General features: G+C 41.4%; 2 protein-coding genes across 4 annotated transcripts in view; one reads left to right on the forward strand and one right to left on the reverse strand.

The window, feature by feature from the left end:
- Nucleotides 1–1,015: 1,015 nt before the first annotated feature.
- On the forward strand, nucleotides 1,016–11,348 carry prr33 (proline rich 33). 2 transcript variants are annotated; one of them, XM_056387277.1, is made up of 3 exons: nucleotides 1,016–1,228; nucleotides 1,649–1,698; nucleotides 5,481–11,348. In XM_056387277.1, exon 3 carries the CDS (start codon nucleotides 5,496–5,498, stop codon nucleotides 8,832–8,834), a length of 3,339 nt encoding a protein of 1,112 aa, XP_056243252.1. In that variant the 5' UTR covers nucleotides 1,016–1,228; nucleotides 1,649–1,698; nucleotides 5,481–5,495; the 3' UTR covers nucleotides 8,835–11,348. The 2 variants fall into 2 exon arrangements, with proteins under 2 accessions (XP_056243252.1, XP_056243253.1); XM_056387278.1 differs by lacking the exon at nucleotides 1,016–1,228 and adding an exon at nucleotides 1,445–1,530.
- lsp1a (lymphocyte specific protein 1 a) overlaps nucleotides 4,351–22,360 on the reverse strand; it is a 37,409-nt gene continuing 19,399 nt past the window's right edge. Inside the window, exons 4-13 of one of the 2 annotated variants that reach the window (XM_056387280.1) lie at nucleotides 21,873–22,003; nucleotides 21,394–21,631; nucleotides 20,872–21,009; nucleotides 19,789–19,832; nucleotides 16,453–16,534; nucleotides 14,695–14,832; nucleotides 13,554–13,649; nucleotides 12,379–12,465; nucleotides 11,987–12,095; nucleotides 4,351–5,017 (exon numbers count right to left, since the gene is read on the reverse strand). In XM_056387280.1, coding sequence (XP_056243255.1) covers nucleotides 4,995–5,017; nucleotides 11,987–12,095; nucleotides 12,379–12,465; nucleotides 13,554–13,649; nucleotides 14,695–14,832; nucleotides 16,453–16,534; nucleotides 19,789–19,832; nucleotides 20,872–21,009; nucleotides 21,394–21,631; nucleotides 21,873–22,003 — 1,086 coding nt within the window. In that variant the 3' untranslated portion in view covers nucleotides 4,351–4,994. Of the gene's footprint in view, nucleotides 5,018–11,986; nucleotides 12,096–12,378; nucleotides 12,466–13,553; nucleotides 13,650–14,694; nucleotides 14,833–16,452; nucleotides 16,535–19,788; nucleotides 19,833–20,871; nucleotides 21,010–21,393; nucleotides 21,635–21,872; nucleotides 22,004–22,360 lie in introns of both variants that reach the window. The other variant, XM_056387279.1, reaches the window with a different exon arrangement.

The following is a 22,360-nucleotide window of genomic DNA, read 5'->3' on the forward strand; positions in this document are numbered from 1 at the left end:
CAGGACATACAGGTCCATTAGCAATCCTCCAAAGATCCTTGTGACCACATAAAGGATCCCCTGAGGGAATACTGGAACCTCTCCAGGATTTCACAAACTCCCTACAAGGACCTACACAATAAAAGGACTCCAGGAACGTCCTCAATAACTCTTCATCTACTAGGACCCTCAGGTTCCTCTTTCCTCTTAAACGCCTCATAATATATTACGAAGATTACTCCCGCCTGAACCAGAGAACCTCATGATGAACCCGCTCAAAAGCTGTGATAAAAACCCAGGGAACCCAATGCAGCGTTAACATCGTATGAGATGAACAACAGAGAAGGGAAAGATCAAAATCATCAAATTGGTGGTTATATGATTATGAAGTTGTGATTAAAATACTGGTCATTGACGAAATGACACCAAATAGGACCCTTAAGAAGAAAGTACACTTCTGCAGATGTTGGATGATCTGACAGCTTCAGGAAACCCCCCTCTCCTTTCACCTTTCCCACATTTGATTAAGGAGGGCCGTGTCTCACAACTTGTGTAACCAATCTGACGTCCACACCCACTTCACTTCAGTAAACGTAAACAACCAAGTGCGACACTATGACTATCACCCCTCTCCCTACGACGGTCGGCTTAGACGTTCGGAGCAACTATGGACACTCTTGATTTCTGACAAACCGATGACCCGAGCATGACCCTCAAGAATGCTTAGAACCCCCCTAAAGATCCGCAGAACTCCATTAAGAACCTCTAACCATTATCTTACCCCATCAAATACCCCTAGAACCTCCCCAGGATGTTTAGAACCCGCCTGAAACCTGAATTGGCGCCACCTTAATCCCCTGAATGCAGAATTCAAATCATGTGAATTTCAACCCCCTCTGATTGTTCTGGACATACTGTGGAGCCACCTATCGGATCCCTGGTACATCCTTAAAGGATCCCTGGGTGGCCCTCAGACCCCACTTTTGGAGTCCTTAAGGTGGTGAAACCTAAGGTCCCGTGGCCTGTCCGCGCTGTGTGTCGCCTCGCTCTGCTGTCAGGACGACGCTGCTGTCACTCTGAGCAGCTCACAGGGCTCAGGATTTATTTTTGGACTGCCATGGCGTCTGTTCCTTCCATTTGTAGGAAGGGGGGTCGAGTTGGGCTCGACATGAACCTGCCGCTCTGACACTCCGGGCTGGGACAAGCAGGCAGCAGCCGGCCGGCCGCCCCCCGAGCAGAAGTCGCACAGGTAAACACGCCATAATTACACCTTTTATTCTGTAGCTAGGGCAGAGGGAAGCTGTTAGCGGCGTTAGGGAGGCAGCTGCTGTCGAATGCAGAACCCCCCACCTCGGCAGCCAGAGGTCTGACGTGTGTCGGGAGAGCTCAGGGTGTTTTTTTTACTCGTCCTCAGTGCAACATTAAAGCACCAGCTAAGTGTTAGCCTCGCACTGTCTCTACTCCCCGCGGCTTCAAATCACACTCTGCCCCGTCATTTATCCGTCCTGGCTGCAATGAGGCATGAGTGACTGATGAGCACATCTTAAATCTGTACGTAATGTAACGTAATCTTCCTGTTTGTGTATTTGTGGGGAATAAAGTCGTCCTTGTTAGGTTCTGTGTTTTTACGTTGAACTTGAATCAGTGTCTCTCTCCTGTTGTGTCAAAGGGGAACCTGCCTGGAGCAGTTTGAACGTCAGCAACAAGTTGTTTTACCTGGTAAGTTCATCCGTTTTCCATCTGAACTCACACGGTTTGTGTTTGTGGCGTGAACCCTTCAAATCTTCACTGGAGGTAAATGACTTTTTGGGGTGGATTCATTTACTTAAGGAGGCCATTGTGGAGTGGCTTGGTTTTTATTACACATCTATTATTACCCTTTCCTCTTTTGAACTTGCATCCTGAAGGCGCTCCAAATACCAAACCTACCAGAGCCTTAAAAGGAGGAGTGAACTCTCATGTGTCCGCCAGGCAGCAGGTTCGGGGGGTGGTAGGGTGGTGGGGCAGGAGGGTGGGGGGTGGGGCAGGGCTTTAAAACACAACCAGCTCTGGCCTGCATTTCACTGAGGTGACACACATAGTAAACTGCGGATATTAAACAGTCGATGATGATGTCAGAAATAATTTATTTCCAACACAAACCCTCTGGGCAGTTCGTCACAAAGTTATTTTAACTTCAAATTGATAACACAAATGTTATGTGATGCGTGTGCAGTGTTATTTTTAAAGACCGAACCTTTTTTGGGTGATTCAACAAAACAAAACTTTCACTAAGTTTCTCCAGCCTCAATTTATTCACCCGTTTCTGTTAACTTCCTGTTCTTTCGTTTGATTGGATAGACTTGGTGACAAAGTATTTCTGAAGCCCTATCCAGTGTCAGCAGGCTGTGATGTCACAGGGTCAGATGCTCTGCATTCACTTTCACCCTTCGGCAGATATATATACACGTCTATATGTGTGTATTTATGTGGGAAGGGTTAGGGTGAGGGAGAGGAACCTGATGTGACAAAGCTGCAAATAACACTCAGCCTGTAAACTGTAACCTCACAGAGAGCTCTGCAAATTTTCTCACTATGTTAAATTTGCTGTTGATGTTCACGGACCCAGAGGATGAACCAAATGATTTTGGTGACCCTCCTAACATTCCCGTCACACTATCATCAGGAAAGAGTTTCCACTTGAACATAAGATCAAATCAAAATCTAACAGGTAGAATAACATTACATTTTTTAATCATATTCTAGATCCCCAGAGGATAAACAGACTTAACTTTAATGACCCTCGGGACAAACTTTCCATTTTTAGCTCCACCGCTCTGGGAAGATCTGAGAATAGCTATATCATCAGTACGTCGTTAATTGTGTCGTAGTTTAGGGCGCGCTGCTGTTACGTCCAACTTTTAGTTGTGTTGTATGGAAAAGGTTGATTCAGTCGTATCAACTTAAGGTAATGAAAATTATGATTTTTTTTTTATTGGTTAGAAATTTTCATCCCAAATTAAACCTTAAATCTTCTTGAACTTTAAAAATATTACACAAACTATAATATAATGTATTATTATGTATATTGTACTTATCATTCAGACCTATTCTTGCTGGATTTACACTTCTACACTTGTTTTGCACAAATATCTGCACTTAGACAACTAAATTGTATATAGCTTTTTTTTTTGTCACTTCACCAATTTTAACCTCTTTGTGTATCAGTAAAGTCTCATTTTGTTGTATTAATTTGAGCACGAGCAGAACTGAACTAAATGTGTACTACAGCTGACGACAGCAGCCCTAAAGACACAAAGACCTACAGCACTTTATCCAGCTGTGGTTGATGTCGAAACTTAATCTTTCACATCACTCCTTTTACATGGAGTTTGTTTGTTTTTTGATTCCCTGGAGGCAGCGGAAGCTGCACAGGCTCCATCACAGCGCTCTGATTTACTGTTTTCGGGAAAGTGATGCAGCCTGTAAAAAGCCAGGAGTCTTAAAAAAGGGAAGCAGGTGATTGGCCGGCGTCCTCTCTGCCTTCAAACTAAAATTAGGCAGAGTAAAAGCTTCAGGATCAGCTGTGAGGCAGTAACATCATCCAGGAGGAGTTCAGCCTGATGCTCCTGTTGGTTTTTCAGGCAGCAGCAGCAGCAGCTCGTCCGTTTTATATACAGCACTCACACAGACAGGATGAGTCATCCTCTGTACATGTGTGTGGAAGTTAGGACACATGTTACGTAACTGTGTGGAAATCTATTCAAACCAAATGACTGGTTTTTAGGATTAAAGAACTTCTTGTGGCTCATCTGAAACTTTAAATCTTTTCAAAGGAAGTCATTTTTAGATGATAGATGATCATAATTTGTTTTTATTCTGTATTTATATTGCACTAATTCCATGTGGTACATTGCATTTTATTTTTTATTTTATTGCAGTCTGATCTTTACAGTGTTGTTTTTTTTGTATTTTGTAAAACACTTTATTTCTAAAACATTTCAAACAGATAATAAGTAATGAATTTTATTAAATTTCAGTAACATCAGTACAGCCAGTCTTTCCCAGCAGATGAGCTAAAATATAAAGTTGGTCCTGAAGATGTCATAGGGGCAATAAAATTAAGGGTTCATCATCTGGGGAGCGGGAAATTTCATTTTAAGATTTAGATGATTTTTATGTAGCAGAGGAAAATTTGGCCTGATGGTGGTGCAACAAAAAAGATAAAGGGGTCATGAAAACCACTTGGATTCATCCTCTGGGGACCATGAATCTCCACTGATGATTTTACTCAAAAAGAAACTGTAGTTGTTAAGGTGTGTGGCTCTAGAGGAATAAGAGTAGTGAACATTTGATATGATCAGCAGAATGAGACAAAATGGAGGGCTCTGATGAAGTAGAAAATTATTTTTAATTTATTTAAGAAAAGAGGTTACAAACACGTACAAGCAGGAATCTCAGTAAATGGACATTGAAGGTGAAAAATGTCGGCAGCAGTCCAGAGACAGAGCTGAAGGAACCAGTGGGTTAAACTAAAACATAAACAGGAAGTTTGATTGTACAGATCAGGTGTCTACATGATACTGATGTTTCAGATTGTTCTTTAGCTGAAGTGGAAGTGTAGAATAGATGACATATAACACTGTGTGATCTTTCAATTCTACCTGATTGGAAAATGTAAACTTCTTATATTCAAAAGACTTTTAAATTTCCCTCTACAACATCATACAAGGGGCAGTCATTAGGAATGATTAATCTAAACAGAAAACAGACACAGTAAAGCTCACAGTCAGATATATATACATCATAATAGAAAGGGAATGTCAGAAGATACAAAAACAAGCATTTGATGATCAGATTCTTTTGGATTTGAGCTGCAGAGTTTGTACGAACTGAGAGACGGAAAAGGTGATTTATTGGATATTGATGAAATAATGAGACTGTAACTGTTGCACAGCTGCTTCTGTTCGATCTTTATAGCCAGCGGATGTTTTTTGTGAGATAAAGGTGGAACCACCTGTAGAGAGAACACCTGCTCAGTAATCACGATGATATAAATCTGCAAAAAAAAAAAGACAAAAATACAAAAAAAAGTTAGATATATAGATATTGCAAAGTTGTCCACATTGTAATTTAGTTACGTTTTGGACAGTTTTAATTTTTGATTCTTTTAGGACATGAAGGTTTCCATTGATTTAGATTTGATTATTTTTAGGCCTTCTGAACGGACCAATGAAATGGAGTATTTACTTTCTTAACACGATGCATTTCCTGTTGAAAAAGGACGTTTTCTGTAAACCCACAGAATTTCAGTTGAGGACAGACAGGCAGTTTGATGTGATTGAAGAGATAGATACTGAAGATGAGGAACCAAATGGTTTATATAATATATAAACATATATGGGATTCACTGCTACTTAAACTATGTGACAATCCAAGATAAAAATGTAAGATTAAAATAAAGTTGAAATATCATTATGAATGAACCTTTTTTCCAACAGTTTTTGCTTTTCTTTCCACAGGGTGCTGAAGCGCTCATGGCTGTCGCTTACAGTGCTGTGACCCAGCCGGGCCTGCTTTCCCAGCAGTACCCTCCTCCCTTGCTGCCCAAGCCTGGAAAGGACAACGTTCGGCTTCAGAAGCTCCTCAAGAGAACTGCCAAGAAAAAGGCCTCCGCTCAGACATTGCAGTCCGCAGTGCATTTCCGCTCAAGCCTTTCCCCTGTGAATGAAGCGAGCCCCGACCTTGAGCACAGTGACCACTCCACCCCTCCCCGGACACCAGAGACACCATACAGCCTCTACAGCTTCAAGCAGCCTCAACGGTTCACCGTCAGGCCGCTGTATCAACATGTGGCGTCCCCTTACCCGCAGCGTGCAGCTTACGGCAGAGGAGCAAGTTATTCGCCTCAAACAGTGGCAGTCCCCTCGTACTCTTACTCGCAGCATGTCACCACAGTTTCTTCATATTCTGCACCAGCCTACCATTCTGGGGTCTCACCAGCTGTGGGGCCAGTCGTCCAGCCAGCGGTACCCAAAATATCTCTGCCAGCTTCGGCCGCGCCTGAGATGACAGTACTAGCTGCTGAGGTGAAAAAGCCAGCTTTCAGCACATTTCCTGAAAGTCATGCTGGTCTTAGACCTGCTGCAGCTGTAGCAACCCCACAGCCAAAAAGTCCGGGTCCGGCTCCATATCCAGGAGCAGGAGGTCAAGCTATAATTCGACCTCTCATTGTGTTGACACCGCTCGTCAAATCCAGAAGTCCTCGTCCAACATTCAAAGCAACAGAACCCTCAAGGTCACCCAGACCGATGTTTGATGTCCCTCAAATTAGGATGTACACGGCGAGCACATCCTACTACGAGACATCCAGGACCCCACCGGTATACGACACTTATGAATTAACTGCCATTGGCAGCACATTACCTCAAAGTAAAATACCAGCAGAAACAAAACAAGATTTGACTCCCATGTCCGAGGTCAAAAGAGGTACGACACAGACGGCTCAGACTTCTTTGTTGGGCACAGATCCCCAGAGAAAAACGCCAACTTCAGAAATTAAAAGAGGCACTACACCAACAGCAGAGATCAATGCGGTCATAACGCCTACCCCTGAAGTCAAAATAGTAACCCCAACATGTGAAATTAAAAGAGTAACCCCAACACATGAAATTAAAAGAGTAACCCCAACATGTGAAATTAAAAGAGTAACCCCAACACGTGAAATTAAAAGAGTAACTCCAACACGTGAAATTAAAAGAGTAACCCCAACACGAGAAATCAAAAGGGTAACTCCAACACGTGAAATTAAAAGAGTAACTCCAACACGAGAGATCAAAAGAGTAACTCCAACACCTGAAATCAAAAGACTTACTCTGACACCTGAAACTAAAAAAGTTACTCTGTCCCCTGAAACCAATAGAGTTACTCCAACATGTGAAATCAAAACAGTTACTCCAACGTCTGAAATCAGAGCTAAAACTCCAACTTATGAGTTCCAGATATCAAGAACTTCAGCAGGACGGCCTAAAACCCCAGCGTACCATGTGACCCGGGCTACAACACCTGTCTTTGAAATCTCAAGACCTAATCCTCTCTTGTTTGCGGTGTCACCTATCACAGTAGAGCCAGAGAGGTCAAGAACACCTAAAATGGCTTCTACTGCGAGTAGTTTGTCTGCTTCCCAACGTGTGACGACTACTGAACCTAAGCCTGCAGAAACACTACTGAATGGGGACATTCATTCAGACGTGACACCTGCAGCTAAACCAATCGAGCAAAGTCTAACAAAGTCAAAATCAGAGCCTGCTCTGACAAAGATCCCAGCTGCTCCAACTGCCTCTCAAAGACCTAAAACTCCTACATCTGAGCCAACAAAACCAGCAGTGACTTCTTACGGCTCTCAGAGGCCTAAGACTCCAACATTTGAGGCATCCCGACTTATGACCACATCACCTGGGTTTAAAAGACCAAAAACACCTACTGGTGTATCACCTGTAGCCTTTCAGAGACCTAAAACTCCAACCCAAGCGGCTCAAAAGTCAAAGTCTGGTTATCGTGGATTGACACCAGCTGAATATGCTGCTTATGGTGGAATCAAAACTTACTCTCCAGCATTTGGTATCTTGAGTTCTAAGACGCCAACTCAAGAGGAGGTTACAGCTAAAAATGAGGGATCAGCAGAATTGAAAACACTGAGCCAAGAACCTTCTGTGAAAGCACCTTCAACAGCTGAGGTGTCTAAAGTCAAAGAAGATGTAAATAAACCCCATGTGAGAGATGAGAAGGTTCCCACCACCCCTGCAATCCCTATTATTGTTGTTTCACAACCATCTGACACCTCAGGAACAACGTCAACACAAGAGACAAGTATCATATCCAGTCATGTTACAGTGAAACAAGAACAAAAGGTGATCCAGGAAGCACCAAAGGTGAAACCTCCAACAGCAGAGGTGAAAACACCAGAGAAACAGAAGGTGCAAACACCAGTCCAAGAAGTCGTCAAACCAAAACCAAAAACTCCAGAAGTCAAACATCCTCTGCCCAAAGGCGGTGATAAAGATCCTCTGATGGCAGTGAGGAAACTTTTAGGCAAAGATAAAGTCCAGACTGCTGAACAGAAGGTTCCACAAAAGCAGGAACCAAAAGAGCCGGTGAAACCTGTAACTGCCACCAGGACTAAAGCCGAAGGTGCAAAGCCAAGCTCTGCAGCGCCTGCTAAAGTACCTGCCGTTCAATCAACAGAAAGTGACGATAAGAAAGCAGAACCAGCAGTTAAATCTGTGCTTGAGAAAAAGGAAGGCGACAAGTTCCTCCCAGCAGCCGAGCCCCTTCTTAAGGTCATGCAAAAACCGAAGGGAGTGAAACTGAGACCAAGCGGTTGGTCCCGACTCAAGAAGCACATGGTGGTGGAGCAGGAGGAACCCAAATTTCCAGAGATTGGCTCTCAGAAAGAGACCGCTGATCAGGACCAGGACAAGGTGAAAAAGGCTGACGAGAAGGCCGACGACAAGCCCGGCACTCAGGACGAGAACCAAAACAATGACACTCCCAAGGCAACGCAGATGTGGGACGCTGTCCTCTTCCAAATGTTTTCCACCAAAGAGAACATCATGCATCAGATCGAGCTGAACAAAAGTGAGGAGGAGAAGACGGAGGAGATAAAGGACGAGCTGAAAGAGATACCTTCGTTTGCGTTCCGGCTGCCCGTGCTGCTTTTTAGTCCAAAGTTTGACGCTAAAAAGCTTAAAGAAGCGGCGTCGAGGCCGGTGACGAAAATATCGACTGTGTTTGAAATGGGTCTGATTGGGCGAAAAGGTAAAGAAGAGGAACCAAAAGACTTTAACAGAACGGCGAGAGGGTTCACTTATACTTAAGCTACATCTAATGTGAAGCGACGAGATGAAAATGTTTAATGTACAGGTGCAGAAATCTTAGCAACAGAAATCATGTACAGGTCTGGAGTCTTAGTTTCTGTGTTAAAACGAATGACACTGTGTGGCAGCGTTGTAGAAAATTCGACCTTAACTTTATACTTGACAAATGCTTTGTGTCGCATCTGTGTGACTGGTTGTCTGGATGTTAAATGTTTGTGTTTGTGGATTAGCTTGGAGAAGGGAGAGCTACATTTGTCTTAAAGTCATTCGGACGTCACATCAGATTAAAGCCTTTGTGTTTTACGTAATTTCAGAGCTTCTCATTTATTTTTTTTCATCACGTTCACAATAAATATAAACTGTTGAGTACGTTATGGATTTGAAAATATGTAGTTACTGTAAAGAAAATCGAGACTGATTATTTATTTGCAGCAGCTCACTCAAGATTTAGAAAGTTATAAAGCTCAAAGTTGCTTTTTAGTAAAATAAGTCAACTTCTAGCAAATAACTAATAATTAAAATATGTGTATTTCTATAGATAGAAAGAAAGAAAAAAATAAGACTTAATGATTTTAAGACAAATATCTGACATTGAAAATTTCTCTTTTTTCACTCAAATATCCAATTTTATTCAAAATGGTGCTACTTGCCTCAGGGTAAGACCTCTCACTAGTTAACGGATGCATATGTAGAGTGACTTGACATTTGAATTATTTATTATTATTTATTTGAATTTCATTTTTTTCTTTTTTTTTTAGGTTGTAGGTGGTTGTGTTTTATGAATGAACCTTCTTAAAGTCACAATGAATTAACATTTTAAGACCATTTTGATTTTTATATTTGGCTTTGGCGGGGACGGATCAGTTAGTGCAATACAGCAATCGGACGCCAGAATGGACGGAGAAGGCAGAGAAGAGCGAGATTATTTAAATCTGTAGAAGCTTTAACATTAATTATAACTAGTTTATGTCACAAAGTTAACATCCAAATGTAGCAAAGCACAAGCAGAAAAAAAGGAATTTATTTATTGTTGAATTTATTATGAAAATCATAAAAAGCAGTTGTTCAATGAATAGATGAAGGAACAGTATATTAAGATTATCTTCCTCGTACTTGAGCTTTAGTCTCTTTTACACAATCTCCTTCATCTTTTCATCTCCGTCTGCTTCTCTGTGATTCAAACGTAAGACGAGAGAAAAGTATGAGATGAAAGAAAAAAAAAAAATTGTGCTAAACTGCAATCAAAACCAAGATTATGTGTTTCAGCTTCATTTCTGATCGTCCGTCTCACAAACCACCAATCTAATAATAATACTAATTATGATAAATTAATTAGAGAACAAAACAACGAGGAGCATTAAAATAAAATAAACTGGATAAAAAAATGTTAAAATTTGAGCGTTCTGATGGATCAGATACACTTACATTTTAATTAAACTGTGTGATGGCTGGTGTTTCAGTCGCTGCAAAACAAACTGGTTTTATACCCAATTAAAAAAAGTAGATTAATATAATGAACAATTAGCTGATTGATTTCATTGTGACTTGAAGAAGCCGCTGAGCTAAGAGTTTGTGAAAGTAGTTAGAGAAGACGAACGATGAAGAGCAGCCTCCGCCGCGATGGAGGTCAGTGGGACACTGAACTGTAAGGTCAAAGGTCAAGATACACAGAAAGGTTTTTGATGACTGTGATGCAATTTATTTTTCTAGTTTTATTTTCACACCTGCTGTTTTGTTTTTCTGTTTTTCTAATGTTCTTTCTAATGATTTGTAATGTGTGTGCTGGAGTTACAGTGTTTGGGAAATGTAAACATTAGCGGGCGGATTCAGACACTTTCAAAATAAATCTTAAGCAGTGCTTTTATTTACTTGTGAAACTGTTAATGTCAAATACCAGGATGCAAATTAATTGAATGGCTGCATCTGATTGGATCATTCTGGAAGATCTTTCAATCATTCATTGAGTGTCATGATTATAAGTTCCTTTTTCTTTTTCCATTAATAATTTTTTTGGTGAAATAGTGACAAGTTAAATTTCCATGTAAAAAAAAAAAAAAAACAATAACTGAAAAATATGTCATCAATGTAAAATTACATATTTTGATCTTTCATTAATTAATTAATGATTTTATTTTTTGGGCTGTTGGATGACAGGAAGGAAATAGAATATCAGAATTTTAATTTTAATTAAATACATTTTTTTGTTTTTGTTTTTGGAACTTAAAAAACCCAATTAAATTTTCTAATGTTCTATTATTTGTTTTAGTAAAAACAAAAGTGATAAGGATTACAGATAACTAATAAATGTTAAATCTGCCCAGATGTATTCTGTATATTCTGCTTAAAGATTATTTTAGTTTATCATTTACATAGTGAAACCAACTGTGACTCGTGTATTTTATTGTCACTCATCTTATTTTAAGTGAAGCACTTTGAACTGCGTTGTTTTCTTATGTGAGGCACTGTGTACTGCACGAAAGGAGCTACAAATAAAGTTTGACTTAAACATTTCTACCATTTTTTTTGTCAGTAAATTCATTCAATAAGTTGCTGCTGGAGTCGCGTGTTTTCAGGCAGAGAATCAGACTCAGCTGATTCACCTGTCGAGAGAGACACACCTGCAGGTCGTTACTGATCAGCTTTGAGCTTCTGAAACTCTTCTGTCTTCCCTTTTCATTTAAATGACCTGTATTGAAAATGAATTATTATCTGTGTGACTGATTTCTTAATTTAAAAAATCAAGCAAAAGGTAATAAAATAGTTAATTAACCTGAACCAGCGCGCATGAAGGTTTATTTTTGACCTGTTGCAGTAGTTTCCAAGGGCAACACCGAGCAGTAACACACATGCACTCCACAGTAATTTCACATATTATAAATAATATCACCTGTTGTAAACTTTTCCAAAACTCTGCATCATCTCTGAATAAAACCTGCAGACCGGACGTCAGGCTTTTTTACAGTTTCACATCAGAGATGGGGAATAGGAAAATCATTCTGCAATCAATCAATATATTAAATATTAAACCAGATTCCAGTTGTTTCTCTCTTTAAAGCTGAATTCACAGCCTTTATGTTTTCACTGCTGATCCCTCATGAGGATCAGCACTTTAATATTAAACTATAAACCGCCTCTCGTGTCTGACGTCTTACCGGACTTTCCGTTGGTGAACTCTTCTCCGCTCTCGTCGTCCACAGGGATCTTCTCGTACTTGCCGTGACCGGTGACGACAAACTTGTACTTTTTCCCGGCTGCCGAGCCCTGAGCAGAGAAAACACGTGCTTCAGTTTGTTCACTTTGAAATCATCTGTGATGGATTATCACCCTATAAGATTAATAAACTGTAATTTAACCATTTCACATCATTTCACAACTCTGCTACAAACTGATTCACAGAGGTAAAGAAGTAAAGAAACAACATTTGATCTGTTTCTGACTATTTTCACATTTGAATAATAATATAAAATATATATGATACGTATTTAAATAAAATGCTGAGGAAAAGGACTGAGTTAACACCAGTGAAGAAGAAGTGTGTGCTGACCTTGGCTCCTTGTCCCGGCCTCCCTGACGAGTCTCCGATGATCTCCCACATGTTCTTCTTCTGCATCACGTCTCCAGGCTTCACATCCTGACAAACCGATCAATAATCAATACAAACAGGCCGCTCGATAACTCTCCAGCTGTTTCTAAATATTCTTTTTCATTCATTTGAAATTCACTGAACAAAAATACAAACGCAACACTTTTGTTTTTACTCCCATTTTTCATGTTGAAATAAAAGATCAGAGGTTACGTCTCTTTAATGTTGTTCACAAATGTGCTTTTCAAAATAAAACTGCACGTTTAAAAGTTTCCTTTTAGACTGTTGTCTTGTCTAACTGTTTTGTTTTTTTCAGTTTGTGTATTTGCTGTATTATGTCTCTGTTGCTGATCATCGTTTGTACATCATGTGAACTGAAACTCAAATAAAGAAAGTGGTCAAAAGTAAAAAGACATTGATCAGGCTCTGAACTTTCTTTGGGGGGGGGGGTGATTTTGGATCAGAAAGAGTTGATCCGGCTGTTGATTGTCGGACTGCTTCTCTTCCGAGTTGCTGGATATTGGCAGGAAGTGGAAGCTCTGGCGACATTCAAGACCTCAAAACCTGCAACATCTGTGCACGTGTTTTATTGTGACGAGCCCAGGACACACCTGTGTAGTAATCATCAGCATTTTGATGTGACACACCTGTGTCACTGAGACATGGTGAACAAGATTTAAGAGACATAAACTCTGACCTCTGAGCAAATAGAAAAAAATCTTATATATTTTATTTCAACTTGTGAAAAATGAAAGTAAAAACAAAAGTGTGATGTTTCTATTTTTCTCAGCGGAGTCAAACAGGTCACAGCAACAGTTACAGCAAAGGAAGAAGCTGTTTTAACAGTTGTTGTATCTTGTTTCTCCACTAGAGGGAAACCTCACATCACAAACTCACAGAGCTGCACCTGAACACATCACCGTCAGCTCAGGGTCTATTTTTAACCGCTGCAGCTCTGCTCTGTAAAACTTTGTCCTCGAGTCTGATCTCTAATCTTTTATTATCAAATATTTCCATGAGACCTGAGATGTGGTGGTTTTGGCTCTGAGAGGAGACATGAGGCGACAGGAAGAAGAAGAAGAAGAAGAAGAGACGAGCTTTAATAAACGGTGTCAGGAGGAGAGTTAGTGACTTACTGCTGCTTTGCAGGGCGACTGTCTGCTGCCGTCAGACGGGCCTTTTACCCACTGGGTGATCAGGCTGGCCACGCCCACCTTCAGACCATCAGCGTCCTGAGTCAGAAAAAACAAACAAAAACGCTTTGTGTTAGAGAGATTCACCATCTTGGAAGTTTGAGTTCCAGATTTAGAAACGTACAAAATCATCATTTTATAATAAGAATATATAATCTCTTCATTCGACGTGAGATTTCTGTAAAAAGGTAGAAAATACTAAGGAAACTCTTCTGTCACTTGTGTCCGTCATTCTCTCACCAGACTCCGACACACAGGGTTTAACCGCTGAAGTCCTGAACACGATCCGGTCAGAGCTTCGCTAAAGTGAAAATCTGCTCATTAGTAAATGGAGCCTGTTTGAGTTTCAGTCAGATGTGGTATTTAATTACTGCAGAGAGACTCCAGTAACGACTCGGCTCTGTCACGGTGACACTCTCCATGTGTCCATGTTCTCTCGGCACGAGTCTCGCTGGTTTCCACTGATTAAAGACACTTTCATGTGATTGTATCGTGTTCGAACCCTTTTGTCGTCTGCTTCTCTTTAAAGGTCTCATGTTGTATAAACAGCTGTTAATCCCGTGGGATTTACACAACGACCACGATTCATTTTCTCAACCTTCATTTCTTATGAACGAAGAAACTCAGGCTGCAAGATCTTTTTTGTCTTACATTACAGCCGAGAAAAAGCAGGTTCATAAAGACCTGGTACCACCACGGGAATCATCCAGCTGCTGATCGTCACCAGGTCTCTGTCTAAATGCCAAGAAGTCGTCACTTTAACAGATAAATGAAACCAAAATGTTTCATATTCCAAATCTGAAAAGGGCTTAAATGTAATTTTTTTTAAAAAGTATAAATTTTAACGGGAGTTTTTTGGACTCAGCATCTGGACAGGACAGATGTGAGTAAATGTTTGTTTTCACCTTTTTGTTTGAAGAAAAAAGAATCAATCTGTTTGTTTCTGTGTCTCTTTTCCCCAGTTCATCCACTAGGAGTCGCCACAGTCTGAACCTTTAAACTCAGTCGCTCCCGGTCCATCATCCACTTATCACCTACATGATGTTGGAGCAGGAAGTAGCCGGGTCCCTGACTGTTCTCTCACCTTGCAGGTCGCTCCTTTAGTGGGACTCTGGGTCCAGGCCTCTCCGGCCTCAAACAGGTTCTTCTTGGAGGCGACGACCTCAGGTGAGCTGGGCAGGTCGGACAGCGATGCCTTCACTGCCCGGGCCTCCTGGGAGTTCTGCACAGCAACAAGCCTGGATTAGTCCTGATGTTAAAAACTTTTCTTTTTGTTTCTGTTGCAGCTGCAATAGTTCTGATGTAACATCCTTATAAGATTATTATATATTATATATATATATATATATATATATATTATTTATAAATCAGTCCTGGAATATTTTGTACCAGGTTTCTCCTCTGTGATAGTTCTGTTTTTTATTATTAAACTTCGTCACAATCAGAGTTTTAAATTTCCTAATTTATTTACATAAATTCTGCCTTTATGAAAATAATTTTGAGGAATTTCATTTCAGTCCATTTAATTTTTATTAGAAATAAAGCAAAAGCAAAAATAAAATGTAAAAAATTACAATCATTTATTTTGTATGTTATGCTTTGTTGGATTACTGTCTGTTGCTATTTTGTTTATAAATACATTTTATTATTATTATTTATTAATTTGCAATTTCATTTTCAGGTTTATGTTACACATCGTCAGCGGAATAATGTAATAAAACAAAAATTAAATCAATTGTTTGTCAGTTCAGTTCATTTACTGCAGCTTTAAACATGAAGATGAGAACTGGATTTTTACATTTTAGTTTTAATTGTGCCATAAAACATGTGCACACAAATAGAAAATATACATTTCTGTTTTGTAATTAATCAAATCAGAAGTTAAATTCATGATTCAGTTATTCCATATTAATATTGGCAACATGGACTTCCATACATCCTGGGTTTGAACAGTGATGAACAGTAATAACGCTGATTCATGAAGGATGAGATTTAAAAAGTGACAGACAGATATTATCTCAAATTTATAGTGAGACTGTTTTTTCTTCTTCATGCCTGTAATTTTTGCTCTTTATTGCTCTTTGTGTGAAACCTGTGCTTCATAAATAAAAGTGACTGGAGGTAACCTGGGGTCATTCACTGAGCTGTTAATCAGCCTGGGAACGTCCTGAGGCGACGACTCAAACCAGGGAACGGAAGGATGAGAATAAAGTGCTCTGAACGCATCGTAGGTCCGCGCCACACGAGCAGGAATAAAAACAGAGAGCCGTGAAGTCGCCGCCCAGGTGCTGCAGAGGTTTGTTTGTGACTCCAGCACAAAAAGGGTCAGAGCTGCTTCTGCTTCTTCAGCTGGTTCAAAACAATGAGGGTTCAAAGGTCGACGTGAACATCAGCAGCTTCTCACTGAGCAGAAAACACTGTGAAGGAGGACTTCCATGTTTTTACTTCCTGACTGCCACATTAAAGCTCCTCCAGTGTAAAGGTCTGTGTCCATGTGTAGTGTGATTATAGATCAGCTCTAGCTTCTATATTAATACTGTGAAAGTATCAAAGCCTCAGTCCACAGAGAAATGCACACAGCCTGTATTCAGAAACTGAGCCTTAAAACCAGCCGTCAGGACTTCTGGAACTTTGTGATGTCACAACAAAGCAGTCACCAAGCCCCGCCCACCTGGACCCACCATCCAAACCTTGCAGGATTTGGTTTTTCTGAGTGTTTTTACCTGAAATCTGCTGTATTTATATATCGCTCAGAAAATAGTTGGCTTGTTCACGTGTGTGTGTGTGTGTGTGTGTGTGTGTGTGTGTGTGTGTGTGTGTGTGTGTGTGTGTGCGCGCTGACCTCCACAGCGTGGGCGTACTGCTCCAGCTTGTCGTCGATCTTGGACGTCAGGACGAGAGGCTGCGTCTTCTTAAAGCTGTTACTGATTCAAACAAAACGACGACAACAAATGAAACGAGTTCAAACCAACGACGCAGATCTGGAGTCAGATTATTTGTTTTCTTATCAGACCTTGATTTCTCCCTTAAAAAAAGTGATAAACTCCTTTGTCTCCACTTCAAATGAAAATATTCTTTATTCTAGTGCATCGCTTTAGATGCAATCCCCCATGATTTATTTATGCCACGAGAATTTAAAATCAATTTTCTTTGATTAGTTCATTACTTTGTATTATGGGATTTTTAATTCTTCTTTTTTCCTTCTTTTCAGTTTTTCTTTCAGTAGAAATAAGAAAACTAGAATCAACACCTCATAGTTACATCATTAGATAACGACCAGAGGTGTTTATACACAACATTATGATGTCACATTGAAGTTGACCTTTGACCCTTTGTATATAAAATGTCATCATTTAATTTTATCCTTATTGACATTTGAGTTAAATTTTGTCATAATTAGTGAATGAATTTGTGAGTTATGGTATCAAGCGTGTTTTGTGAGGTCACAGTGACCTTGACCTTTGACCTTTGACCACTAAATTATAATCAGTTCATTGTTGAGTCCAAGTGAACGTTTGTGTCAAATTTGAAGAAGAGATATCATGTTCACGACCTGAAAATATTAAAATAAATATAATAAAAATATGTGAAGTCACACAAATGCTACAAATTAAAATACTAAATTTAAGTGGGAAAAATGAATCAGCACTACAATGGACTGTGACTTTATGCTCCTTTAGTTTCCCTTAATGTTTCTCCAAAATAACAGAGTGTATCTCAGGTCAGTGATAATATGTAAACGAGTTTTCATGTGTTCCTCTGTTCACGCTTCGATCAGAACCAGGAACGTTTTTAGTGCCGACCGGCACATGTGGACTCCAGGAGTCCGGACGCTGACTCAAGTCCAGGTTTGTGTTTGAACAAATGAAGGTTTGTCTGAAATGTTTTTGTCTTAGTCTCCAGGAGGGTTTCATTCCTCCACCCAGCTGTCCAAACTCAACCTCCACCATCATCCTCCTCTAAACACCAAGCTCTCCTCCCTCACATCTTAGTTTTTTATTTTACAGCCACAGATAGGAGCTGGATGAGGTCATTCTTCATTCATCATCTCAATCCTTCGCTCCAACATGTCTGTGGCAGCGCCGCTCTGAAGCACCGCCCACTTTTTAAAGGGAGGTTTACACCTAATGATGTCATGAGCGATGGAGGGAAGGAGCGGCTGATATAACATCGCTGATCTCACGCGTTTGGCTCGACGTGTTTTACGAGCTGCTGCCTTCACTGCTGGAAGCTGTGACTCAGTCGGATTTCAGTTTTACCTTCAGCAATAAAGTCAAAGGTGAAGTTTCCATCGTTGAGTCATTGGCCTCAAATTCATTGTTCGTGGTTCGGGCAAAGCTTCTGATTGGACAAAAGTTGCACAAATACAGTATAACTGAAAAAACTAGGACAATGTCAAACGACATACACCAGACACCAGACAATCCGATCCAATTCATACTAAATGATCCGGATCTGCCCCCAGATCTAAAGGCTTCTTCCCTGACCCACGTCCCATCCCTCCACCAAGTTCGGTGCAAATCAGTTCAAGACTTTTTACGTAATCCTGCTGACAAAAGGTGAAACCAAGCGCCAACCTACGGGACTCAAGTGTCAAAAGCTGCAGTTCCTCTAACGGCCACTAGAGTCTGGCTCCAACAGTGAGTCAGTCCCCATAGACTCCCATGTTAAAATGTCCAACTTTACAGCAGAAATAAACATGTTTACAGCCTGGTACAGAAACTGTTTTGGTCTCTAGAGCTGATTTCCTCTTTCATGACACCTGTTTATATAACTCACCTGTTTATATAACTCAGAAGATGAGATCTTGCAGATGAATCAAAGACACAGTCAGAGAGCAACTGGTGAACATAGTGGAGCATTTAGCAGCTAAAGAGCCAGATATTTCCCCCAGGAGCTGGTGGAGACCAAACATGGAGCTATAAGAGGGAACACTGGACACAAACATGACTCCATGGCTGCTGGATGTGGAAATATGAAACTGTTTGATAACAAGCTCAACAAATCAACTGAAAAGGTGATATATGCCAACAATGTGCAGTCAAGTTAATACCGCCTCAGGAAACTGGCTAACACTGCTGGAGTCAAAGGTTGCATCTGCCGGCCTCACGCCTCCTCTGAACATCGCCTCCGTTCCCGGTGCAGTCACTTCACAATCACAGCATCACACACACAGAGGCTCCACTCCTGCTGGGAGCTCCACAGAGCGGATAACTACCTGCAGCAGACTGCCTGGAGCCGCCGTACCTCTCCAGCCACCAGAGAAAACACAGTAACGCCGCATCTGGACGGAGTTAAGCGGAGCCATAAATCGCCGGCGGCGGAGGGCGATGCAGTGAGAGAGGTGGAGAGGTCACCTCTGACCCTCTCCATCAGTGTTTACCCTCAGACAGCGGCGGGTTAACCAGCAGCAGAAACGATCTGACCGGGAGAAACACTGAGCTGCGAGAAGAGGATGAACGTTCAAGAGCGGAAATGATCGGCGAGGAATAAGTCATTAATGCTTCATTAATTATCAGGCTGTTCTTTCTCATGTCTTTGTTTACCTTAGTGTAAAGTGTGAACAGACTCGTATCATCCAGCGGCTGATGAAAACTGCACAGTGTGCATCTTGACATTTTACTCGTACATGTCAGAGACTTGCAGCTGATCCACAGCTTCACACGGCGGCTCCTCTCTGAGTGTTTACTTTAGGTACGACTCAGATTTTGCATCAATAAACGTTTTTTCCCTGAAATCTCTAAACGGAGGTGACGAGCACAAAGTACAGCTGTGTTTAGATTGATGCCCCTTTTTTTCCCTTTCTCAATTTTATCCTCATTCTTTTTAGTCTTAAAAGTTTTCCCTCCTGTGTGACCTGCTCTCTCTGGACCACCCTGCCTGAGTAAAGGCTGAATGAGTGAATGAATGAATGAATGAATGTCCCAGACGTCTATTAAAAGAAAACTTTCCTGATTGGCTGCCTGTTGTGTTGCTCTGCACAAAACCTCAGCATTTAAATCTAATTCTCTCTCCTGAAAGACGTTTTTAACCTCTGGTCCAGGATCCAGGGAGATTTACATCAATTTGAGGGGAATGTTTCTAAAATGACGCACAAAAACATCCAGAATATTTCCATTTGATGGAGCAGTTACAGACTGAATGTAAAACCGATCAGGACATTGATCGGGATATTCACCTTTTCTTCAGCGAGCGGTTCAGGGACTCTGTTCTCTCTGTGATCTGGAAGAGAAGAAGAAGAAGTGTGAGGTCATTTCTCTGATGAACACAGGAAGTTTTCCTCCGTGTCGCTGCCTCGGTTCTGAAGTGCGCTAATTGCAGCTCGGCTCTGCGTTCGGCCGCAGACCGCCACGACCCCGTCCAAGACAAACAGAGCCGGGTCTGCTGGCCTTCATCAAACTGCACGAGTCATCAGAGCAGCTGCGCTCCGAAGGCAAGAGCAGAGGATGATGGGAATGTGCTTTTTTTTTTTAACCCATAATTCCCTGAAGAACAAGAGACTGATTTGATTTTTCGGTTAAAACTTTGATGTTCTGCGTCTCTCTTTGAGATTTCCCATATCGAGGTTCCTTGTTATCAAAAAAAAACAACCTCTGGCTGTCAACACATCTGTCCAAGTGAAGTATTTTCCTCCACACGTCTGTCACTCACAAATGAAATGAGTCTGCACCGACACGTGTGCACTGCCGAACTCGCAAAAGTCTATTTTCTTCTGTTTAAAGTTATTTTTTGGGGCAGTTTTTATGCCTTTATTTTGATAGAGAAAGTAGAGACAGACAGGAAATATGGGCAAAAAGTCTATTTTCTGTCAGACAAATGTATTTTCTGAGCATGTGCGGATCCAAAGATGTAAAAAATCTAAATCTAAGCTGTTTTCTGTGGATCGTTATTGTAAAATGAACATGAACAGGAACAACAGAAAACGTGAGTGACGGCGAGGAGACAGCTGACGCAGCCTTTACGCTGACTGCTGGTTGTGATTCTCCACACCACGTGAGCACAATAATACTTTCTGAACTCTGTGGGTTTGCTCTTCTCTCTAGTTCAAAAACTTAATTCATGTCTTCCGTCCACATTTATCCGACAGAAAGTTTCTTAAACAGTCCTTGAATCTGGAGACAAAATAATAATTAACATGGAGACTTGTCGGTTCACTGCTGCTCAACATATGATGTCACTGAATAAACCACAAGGTCAGGAGATGTGGTATAATAAGTGATTAAGCTGCCTCCTCTGCACCTCCTCCTCAGGTGTTCCTCACCTTGTGCGTGGGAGCTTTGGGACTGATGGGACTGAACATCTCGTCTCCGTCCACGCTGGACGTGCTCAGGCTCTTCATCCTCTCTGCTGCCTCCATCCTCCTCCTCTCGATGTCTTCCTTCATCCGTCTCCTCTCCTCCTGGAGTCAGGGGCACAAAACCCATTTTCTACATGAGACCGTGCGGCTCTAATTAAGGAAACCAACTCCTGAGAGAAATATCCGTCTCTTCAGCTGCGACGTGTTCCACTTTCTTCCCCAGCTAGTCTCTATCTTTGTCCTATCCGTCTTTAAAAGGCCAGAACACTTGTTCATTGTTTGATAAAAGTATGGACTGACTGCTCCTTGACTAACTGTCCTGGAAAGTTTTCAGATCACTTTTACACAAGATTTTTAACAGGCCACTTTCAGTAAGAAATCTGTGATACTTCAGTTAAAATAAACCCGTCTGATTGGTCGAGTAGATATCTGAGCAATACCTCATACAGTCTTTCACACATTAATCTTTCAATGAGTCGTGGTCACCTCCTCTCTGGCCAGCCGCTGCTGCTCCTCCTCCTCCCTCCGGCGCTCCTCTTCCCCCCGGACCCGGCGTCTCTCCTCCCTCCTCCTCTTCAGCTCCTCCAGCTCCTGCTCGGCCTCGACCTGTCGGTGCCTCAGCTGCTCCAGCTCCTGGCTCTCCTTCACCTGGAGGCCCCGTCGGATCTTCTCCAGACGCTGCTCCGTCTCCAGGATGGCCTCCGCCTCCTCCGGCTCCGTGGCTCTGCTACGTACACACCAGGGAATTATTAAACGTAAAATAAAAGTTTCATTTATGACCAGACTCTGGACTGTACAGTGTCCAAGGTCTGTGTTCAAGGTCTTTCTGAAAGCTGAGACCGGATACTCTGACTTCCTGCCCATAAATAAATAGTTATCTGCTCCTGTACTGGCTGATGAGAGTCAAACATTCGCCATTTTAACAAACAGTATTCATCAGAGAATAAATACGACGGTCTACACACCTGGTGGATCTCTTTGTCTTGTTGATGTATGACGTCGCTTCCTCACTGGTTGCGTCTCCGCTGGCGTTGCTGTGTTTCGGCTCCTGGTGAAGGAAAACCTTCGACGTGTAGGAGACTTTGACTTTCTCCACCTGCACACGAAAGGTTAGAGACACCAGATCACCACCCGAACTCTTCTTATATACGACAATCTGAGCGACCGGAAACTCAACACAAACACTGTCACATTTAGCTACTGGCCTCACGTTCGACCTGACGGCAGTAAAGACTTGAGACTTGACTTGGATTTCACCTCCTTGAAACCTGATTGTAAAAATTGACTCAATAATTGAGACTCAATAAACTCAACCTTGACTTTGACTCATTTTAAATGCCGTTAAGACTCGATTTGAACCGGTCTTGGCTCATGTAAGACTTAACTCTTAATTCTGAATGACTTAAACGTGTCTCAACAACTCAAGACTTGACTGGAAACTAAACTTGGTCTT

Source organism: Seriola aureovittata, chromosome 10 (assembly GCF_021018895.1).
Source record: "Seriola aureovittata isolate HTS-2021-v1 ecotype China chromosome 10, ASM2101889v1, whole genome shotgun sequence".
Taxonomy (NCBI): domain Eukaryota; kingdom Metazoa; phylum Chordata; class Actinopteri; order Carangiformes; family Carangidae; genus Seriola; species Seriola aureovittata.

Excerpts from the sequence above, each read along its gene's own strand:
- prr33 (XM_056387277.1), top strand. The coding sequence starts at position 5,496 with ATGGCTGTCGCTTACAGTGCTGTGACCCAGCCGGGCCTGCTTTCCCAG.